A 9,057-nucleotide genomic window follows, 5' to 3' on the forward strand; every position below is an offset into this window, starting at 1 on the left:
CCTCAGGGATGCTAGGACAACCAGTTGATAGAATGTGTAAGAGAGCTAGTTTGCGGAGAGGATGATGGTGCGCTGTTTTAGATCATGTTAAGTTTGGACTGTGAGCAGCATTCAAGTGTGGTTCTGTAACTGCATGTTCAGCATATAACTCTAAAACTCGAGGGAGAAGTTTGGCTGAAAGTGTTCGGAGTGGGAAGAATAGTGGGCCAAGGACAAGTTACCTGCAGAATACTCACAATTATGGGAAAGGAGGGAAAGAAGACCCTGTGAAAAAACTAAGAAGGAATGCTCAGCTTTCATTAAAACTGTTGTGGTCCAGAGTTTCAGAAATCAAAGCAGGTTATTTGGGAATATCTGAAAGCAGAAGTAAATATTACAGAAGAATGAATGAATCCTCTCATTTCATGTTCTTTGCTCTGCCCAGGGTTTGTTACCTCGAGGTGAGAAGCCCAACCCTTTGAGGCAAAAGAATGCCAAGGTGAACCAACTTCTCAAGGTTTCCCTGCCGAAGCTTGCCAATGTGCAGCTACTGGATACAGATGGGGGCTTCGTGCACTCGGACGGTGCCATCTCCTGCCACGACATGTTTGATTTTCTGCATCTCACGGGAGGCGGCTATGCAAAGATCTGCAAACCCCTCCATGAACTGATCATGCAGTTGTTGGAGGAAACACCCGAGGAGAAGCAGACCACCATTGCCTGACTGGCTCCCATCGGTGTGAATAGCTCCCCAGCTTCCCGAGATCAGTTATGTCACTGGCACTACAGAATCCTTCTCTTTCTTAAGGCACTTTGCATTGTAGAATGTTCCTGGATGTTCATACCTAGTGTTTGAAAGGGAGGAGGGATTCAAACTGGTCCTGTACATAGAAGGTTTGTTTGACACAGGAGAAAAATTAGCCAAGAAGATTGTTTAAATTCATTTCAAACAAGAAGGGGACTTTTTAGTTGTATGTGTGACACATTCGTTGAATTATCGCTGTTTTTCCTAGGACGACATCAAGCCTAAATACTGAACAATATGAAGATTCTTTTCTTGGCCTTTTTTTCTATGGATTATGTCATATATAATAATTATCACTCACACCTATTTGGCTTTAAAATGTGGGGTTTTTGTTTCTCCAGTTTTGAAGGCTCATAATTTAGCCATAATTTACTCCTAAGTATCCTCAGCATTTTCTTAACATACAGCATTGGATTAAACATGCTTGTCATTCAGATATGGAAGATTTATAGTTACAAGTGAATTTGTTCCACTCTCTTAATCTTTTAGCAGTGAAAAACAGGTTTTTGCCCCATTTGGAGGACTCTTTGGAGGGTATGATTTTTATGCTGCTGAATATCATGTCTATAATAGACCCATGCATGCAGCCTTTTCCCTTGTCCCCACTTCTTTTGCCCTTGTTGACATTACAAGCTTTTAACATTTTTGACCTAGGGGCTCTGTTGCTGGAAGTGTAAGTCCCCAGCCAGTTACTCTCATATATTACTGATGTATAACTCATTCTCGTGTGGTGTTCTGTGCTGTCAAGTCTGTGTAGTGCTATCCATATTCAGAGTCTGCTTTGTCTGGTTTTTCCCTTAAAACCTGTTACAGTTTGTTTTGGGAAAAAAATAATCAGAATTCTATTTCCTATCCTGTAATGCCTGGCATTGTTTCAAATTTTATAGGCTCTTAAGATGTATATTTTATTATTTTTAAAATTGGCTTGTTTTTAAATTATATCAGTCCAAAAAACTTGGCTTTTTCCATGGGGAAACAGTGAAGCTGCTCTTCAGAATAAACATTCTACCTTTACCCCATCTTTTAGTAAAAAAGAACTAGGTTCATTTAACTTTTAGGGTTTCTCACTAACATATCTTCAGAAGAATTTCTTTCAAGAGAGTTCTTAGAATCTAATGACTTCCTTGAGCTTCAAGAATTGCCATTTAAAAAATAATGAGAGAGTAGATGATTTGTCGTTCAGTATGCCTATGGAATATGCACAAACTGGACCAGGTGGGTATTGCAGCGACCCATCGACCTGTGCTCTGCAGTGATTCCGCTTCACGTTCACATTCAGTAACTGAGTTGTGTGTTGTATATTCTGCTTGCAAGGCAAATGGCGGTGCGTTGTATATTGGAGGAGGGTTGCCGATTTATGCTAAGATTCATTTCTGATTCAGAGGGATAGAACTTGGGCTTTTTTCTTGTGCAGTCTCTAGAATTTGTGTTTTTTGTCTTTCTTTAAAAAGCACACACTTTTCTGAATGTATCATGTCTTCATTAGCAATTGAAAATACATATGGTGTTTACTAAACTTGTTTACTATTTTGAAAGTTTCTTTATGTTTTTAGCAGCCCAGGTTCTTGAGTTTTTCAACACAGATTTTTTTCTTAACTGAGGTATAGGTGGAAGCAGAACTAATGAAGCCAGAATTCTGTGTGTACAAAGACAGTTTCCTATGCAGGTTTCTTTCTGTTTGTTAGGGAGTGAGTATGATCCAAATCAGCTCCTGAGCTTGCTCCTGCAGCATGTGCTTTCAGCTTCTCTCTCGACCGAGGCTCAATAGCCCTTTGTGGGTTGGCCATCAGCTTCTTTATTTGTGAGTACAAACCTCAGATGTTACTACATCTGCCAGAGCTATTCAAGCAATAGTGTTGGAACCACTAGCCTTCTAAATATGATGCTGTCGTGTTGCTAATGTACAGATACTGGGTCCACTTTCATTTCTTGCCAGATTTCTTTGCACTGCTTTAGACAAAAGCTATCACTCTACTTTTCTTTGATTGACATCCCAGTTTGCTTCAGTGACAGAACTTACTGCCTAGTCTCTGTACTTTGAGAAGTCTATAATGCACTGTCCAAGTGAAATGTCCTAGTTGTCATTGTGATTAGGGGCCAACTTTCCAGGCAGCTAACAGAGATACTATTCTGTTTTTTTCTCAGTAATTTCTTTGCCCACCATTCCTGCTACGCTAGATGGCAGTCATGATGGGACAGTACGTCTGTGATCTCATCTCGAACATAGCAGGTTAAAGATGTACTGCCAGAGGTGACCTAGGGCAGGTTGTCTGCTGTCCCTATACTCTAGATGGCCACAGACGTGCCCTGGCTACCACCTTGGGTCTATATGGACTGCTTAGGACATCTGCCTAAACCTCAATCTTTTGTCAAAAACCTGAACCCAACAAAACACATCTTGAGTAGCTCATGCCCTGCTCTTAAGAATTCTGTCTGTTGTTTAAAAATATAATTCCAACTTCTTTTATTTTTTTAACCTAGTCACTGTTTACAGTTATATGCTAAAGCCTGAAATACTGTCTGTGCTGTGGTGTATGAGCATTGCCAATTTTATATTTATTGCAGTGAAGAAGAAACTAAAAATATATGAAAATGAGGAGCATGTCCAAGCTCCCAAATCTGTGTGGGTGCATGTGGGAGAAGTGAGTGTGGGCCTCGTACAGGGAGGCTTTTTGGAGAGGGGTCCTGCAAGCTTCTCCTTGGTGTTCCTGCTTGGGGATCACTGCTGCTAGCTGACTGAACCTCCCCAACGGAAGTTTGTGATTCTGCTTTGGCAAAGTTTCATTGACTAGTAGAACTCATTCTGTTTAGTGCATATTTCAATATAAATGTAAACATTTCACTCAAACTTGCTGATGTCTTTGTGTCTCCTTTATTATTGTTTGGATTCCCTTATCACAAGCAAATTGAATGCTTCAGTGGAACTGAATGGGTGAGAAGTTGAGTCTCATCACTCATCTTCTCGGGGATGAGATAGGGCGAGTAGGTGTCCTAAGGAATCTAAGGAGAGAAGTGGGAGAATCTATTTCAGACTGGCCACAGTGTCTGGGAGAAAAAACAACTCTTCAACTGTAAAATGACCTTTTGATTCCTTTTAATTACAGCCTTACCAGTTTAGTCATATAAAGTGTTCTATTTTCTACTGTTTTTCCATTCCTGATATTAATGATCACCAGGTTGTGGTTTGGTTTTTTTTTTTTTTTTTTTTTTTTTTTTTAATTTATTTGAAAGAGTTAGAGAGGTAGAGAGAGAAGTCTTCTATCCTCTGGTTCACTCCCCAAATGACCTCAAAGGCTGGGCAATCTGAAGCCAGTGCCAGGAGCTGCTTCTGGGTCTCCCTGCAGGGGCTTAAACACTTGGGCCATCTTCTGATGCTTTCCCAGGTGCATTACTAGGGAGCTGGATCGGAAGCAGAGCAGCCAGGACTCAAAATGACGCCCATATGGGATACCAGACTGCAAGCCAGGGCTTTAACCCACTGCGCCACAGTACAGTACCAGCCCCAGTGTTGTTTGTTCTTAAAATTATGTATTGTTTATTTGAAAGGCAGAGAGAGAGGTCTTCCATCCACTGGTTCACTCCCCAGATGTCTGCAATGGCCAGAGCTGCGCTGATCCAAAGCCAGGAGCTTCTTCTGGATCTCCCATGTGGGTGCAGGGGCCCAAGGACTTGGGCCATCTTCCACTGCTTTCCCAGGCCATAGCAGAGAGCTGGATTGGAAGTGGAGCAGCAGGGACTCAAACCAGCACCCATATGGGTGCAGGCGCTGCAGACCGGGGCTCTAACCCGCTGCTCCACAGCACCAGCACCACCCCAGTGTTTTGTAATATGCTTTAGAAAATAGCTCTTTCCTCTATTGCCTCTAGCTTGAATTTTAGTAGCACTCCCTCAGTTCCTGTGCCTTTAAGTATAAAAAGCCTTGGAATACTATTTCCCATGTCAGCTTCCTATGCACTTTATGTAGGAGCATCCCCAAATGTTACTGTCTGCTAAGAAGTCCAGGTGTTGGGTTTTGTATCTTGTCCCAGATCAATCATATTTAATTTAATAGTTTAAATAGTTGAACTGGGATTTGGATCCAGCACTACCTGCTTCAAAGTCCTCACCCTTCCCTCAGTTGAACTTGAATCTGGCTCCTGATTTTGATTTGCTGAGTTCATGACAAATGAATCCCTTAGTTTCCTTTCTGTTGAACGTCCTGGGAATGAAGTTGTCTTCCCACCTGAACCAAGGCCACAGCTTTCTCCATCATTAAGCAGCTAGCTGATCAGCTTTTCAGTTCTATCCTTCACTGGCCACAAAATGATCAGATTCATTTAGTTTAAAGTGCATTCATTGTATGTCCATCTTGCTCCTTACCTTAAACACAGCAGTAGGACTGGCATGTTTATGGAGTATGACTTTTTGGTGGGATAACCCAAGGGATTCAAAGAAGATCTCTTAGCTATGTTGACATTATTACATTCAGATGAGTAAAAGCAGACACTGCTTGAATAAGTGGACATAGAATCTAAAGGAAACCTAAAAGTTTAATGAGATTTAGAGCAGAAAGATAACTTTCCACACGCCACGGTGACAGGGGAGAAACCACAACTTGAAAACCTCAGATAAAGGGTTATGTCAGGATTCGGCCAGCACAGCTGCCTCCCTGGAAGTCCGCTCTTACACACGAGGCTGGAAGCTTTGCAGAGAAATTTGGGTGGGTGCTGTGACCTGCCTGCACGGAACTTGGTGAGTATCCTCAGTCTCAGAATAAATACATTTGTGACTAAATGGGCCACCATTGCGCACTGCCTGTGACACCAGCATCCCGCATGAGTGCCAGTTCAAGTCCCTTCTCCACTTCAGTCCAGCTCTCTGCTCATATGCTTGGCAAGGCAGCAGCAGATGGCCCAAGTACCTGTGCCCCTGCCACCCATGTGAGACCTGGATGAAGCTCCTAGCTCCTGATTCTGCCTGACCCAACCCTGGTGGTTGCCGCCATTTAGGGAGTGACCCAATGGATGGAAGATCTCCCTGTCTCAGCTCTGCCTTTCAGATAAATATTTTAAGAACTAAATACATTGTGACTACAAGTACAAGTTAGGAAACTTGAGGGTGGACTATCATTCCTACATCCCCAGACTGAAACGGCCTACTCCGAGCACTTCAGGCTGTGAGGCGAGTTCAGTTACTCAGTGGGCTCATCAGACGTATCCTGGTACCACCACCAGCCACCATGCCAGGAATAATTACGGCTAATTGATATGAGCGGATCCTGTGGTTCCTTGGCAGCTGAAAGTTCATAGTTTTTGTATCATTGTATCATTCTTCCCTGTAGTCATGCTATAGAAATAAAATGGTTTATTCCTGTAGGGTAATAAAATGTGGATACGTTAAACCAAAGCATTTTTCCCCATTATCTAGTAAGTTCCTCTCCACCCATGCCCAGGGAGGCCTTGAGTTTGTCAGCTGCTGTACATTCCCCTTAAAGTACACAGCTACCACAGAAGCAGCCTGGGTCCTGAGGCTTTGCCTGACCGGATCCAAGGTACCTCCTGCAACCTTTCCAGTGGCTCATGGGAGGAGAGTGGTGTGAAAGTTGTACTTGGGGGGAAAACTGGACAAAACCCACAGGGAAGTTAGTCTCCTGCATTTCTCCAGCCATCGCAAGGGTGAACGCCTAAAGAAAAAACCCAGCACAATGGAAAGGCCTTAACCTAGTGGTTAAGATGCCAGCTGGGGTGTCTGCACCTCATATGGAATGCCTGGGTCACAGTCCCAGCTCTGCTCCCGGTTCCAGCATCCTGCTAATGTATGCCCTGAGAGGCAGGAGGCTCAAGAATTGGGTCCCTGCCACAAAGTGGAGACCCAGATTGTTTTCTGGGCTGGCTGAGCCCTGGCTGTTGTTAGCATTTGGGTAGGTAAAATATTTAGAAAATCTGTCTCACTTTCAAATAAAATGAAAACAAATTTCTATCAAGCCGGCACCATGACTCACTAGACTAATCCTCTGCCTGCGGCGCCGGCACCCCGGGTTCTAGTCCCGGTTGGGGCACCGGGTACTAGTCCTGATTGCTCCTCTTCCAGTCCAGCTCTCTTGCTGTGGCCCGGGAGGGCAGTGGAGGATGGCCCAAGTGCTTGGGTCCCTGCACCCCCATGGGAGACTGGGAAGAAGCACCCGGCTCCTAGCTTCGGATCGGCACAGCACCGGCCACAGCGGCCATTAGGGGAGTGAACCAACAAAAGGAAGACCTTTCTGTCTGTCTCTCTCACTGTCTATAACTCTCTCTAACTCTGCCTGGCCAAAAAAAAAAAAAAAAAAAAAATTCTATCAACAAATCCTCATACAACAAAAAACCTCTTTCTGAATCTTTTTTTTAAAAAAAAAATACATTTAAAAAAATTTTTATTTATTGATTTGAAAGGCAAAGTTACAGAGAGATGCAGAGACAGAGAGGTCTGTCATCCGCTGGTTCACTCCCCAAATGGCACCAGCAGCCGGAACTGGGCCGATCAGAAGTCAGCAGCCAGGAGCTTCTCCGGGTCTTCCCACGTGGGTGTAGGGTTTGGGCCATCCTCTTCTGTCTTCCCAGGTCATAGCAGAGAGCTGGATTGGAAGTGGAGCAGCTGGGACCTGAACCGGCACCTATATGGGATTCCAGCACTGCAGGCGGTAGCTTTACTCACTGTGCCACAGCGCCAGCCCCAAAAGCTACCTGTTTTACATAGCCATGAAGAAAAGATTAAAAAAGTTAAAAAGATGTTAAATGTTTTGCTAAGTACACTGATTTTCATGCTATGCCTCTTTGGCTTTAGTTTCTTTGCTGGTCATTGTAATTCATTTGCATACACACAGATTTTACAAACTGATCAAGGTTTTTTTTTTTTTTTTTTTTGACAGGCAGAGTTAGAGAGAGAGAGAGTTATGGACAGTGAGAGAGACAGACAGAAAGGTCTTCCTTTTGTTGGTTCACTCCCCTAATGGCCGCTATGGCCAGCGCTGCGCCGATCCAAAGCCAGGAGCCGGGTGCTTCTTCCCAGTCTCCCATGCGGGTGCAGGAACCCAAGCACTTGGGCCATCCTCCACTGCCCTCCCAGGCCACAGCAGAGAGCTGGACTGGAAGAGGAGCAATCGGGACTAGTACCAGGCACCCCAACCGGGACTAGAACCCGGGGTGCCGGCACCGTAGGCGGAGGATTAGCCAAATGAGCCGTGGCGCCGGGCTTGATCAAGTTTTGATAGCACACCTGGAAAGACTTCATCACACTTGGAAAGACTTCATCACACATCAGTGTACTGTACACTTGTTAACAACCACTGATGTACAAGAATAAGTCCAATCTGTTAAATTTAACTTCCAGGGGCTGGTGCTGTTGTGTAGTGGGTAAAGCCACTGCCTACAGTGCTGGGATCCCATATCACCAACCATTTGTGTCCCAGCTGCTCCACTTCTGATTCAGCTCCCTGCTAATGTGCCTGGGGAAGCATTGGAAGATGGCACAAGTATTTGAGCTCCTCACCCATATGGGAGATCTAGGTGAAGCTCCTGGCTTTGTTCTGGCCCAGCCTTGGCAGTTGCAGCCATTTGGAGAGTGAGCCAGCGATGGAAGTGTGTGTGTGTGTGTGTGTGTAAAACTTTGTCTTTCAAACAAATAATTTTAAAAAAGAAAAACATACAACACTCATGACCCTGCCACTATCCCATTCCTATCCCCCTAACCTTTTCTTTGAACTTTCATGTCAATAGCATTGACCCTCTGTCCATGCCTTTCCCCCAAGTTAGGACCCCTGCCTGGGGTACACTTCTGCCCCTCTGCTGGCCTTGCTGGTACACACCTTTTAAGAATTGCTCAGAGGGTTTGGCATGTAGCCTAGAGGTTAAGACACCTGCATCCCGTATGGGAGTACCTCTGCTCGATACCTGGCAGCAGCTCCTGATGCTAATGCACACCCTAGGAGGCAGTGGTGATGGCTCAAGCAGTTGGGTCCTTGCCACCCACATGGGAGACTTGGACTGGGTTCCTGGCTCCCTCCTTCGGCCCTGGCCCAGCCCCACCTCTTTGGGGCACTTGGGGAGTGCCCAGAAGGTAGGAGGTCTGTATCCTTTGTCTCTTTACTCTCAAATAATTGTTTTTAGTCTCTGAGGAGCACCTGATTTCCCCTGACTCCAGTTCTGGTGTTAGATCAGAGCTCCCATGATGCCTTGTTAAGTCTTTTGTCACTGAACTTACTCTGTGTTACATGCTTAACTATTTGTCTACACTGCTAGGTTATGAATCCCTAAAGAAGA

The 9,057-nt window shown here is 44.7% G+C and overlaps 1 protein-coding gene across 2 annotated transcripts in view; it reads left to right on the forward strand.

The window, feature by feature from the left end:
- Positions 1-3,645, forward strand: part of PAFAH1B2 (platelet activating factor acetylhydrolase 1b catalytic subunit 2) — a 30,192-nt gene extending 26,547 nt beyond the window's left edge. For both annotated transcript variants that reach the window (XM_062197079.1, XM_062197078.1), the window contains exon 6: positions 425-3,645. In XM_062197079.1, coding sequence (XP_062053063.1) covers positions 425-703 — 279 coding nt within the window. In that variant the 3' untranslated portion in view covers positions 704-3,645. The remainder of the gene's footprint in view (positions 1-424) is intronic.
- The last annotated feature ends 5,412 nt before the right edge of the window (positions 3,646-9,057 follow it).

This window comes from Lepus europaeus, chromosome 7 (genome assembly GCF_033115175.1).
Source record: "Lepus europaeus isolate LE1 chromosome 7, mLepTim1.pri, whole genome shotgun sequence".
In the NCBI taxonomy this organism is placed as follows: Eukaryota; Metazoa; Chordata; class Mammalia; order Lagomorpha; family Leporidae; genus Lepus; species Lepus europaeus.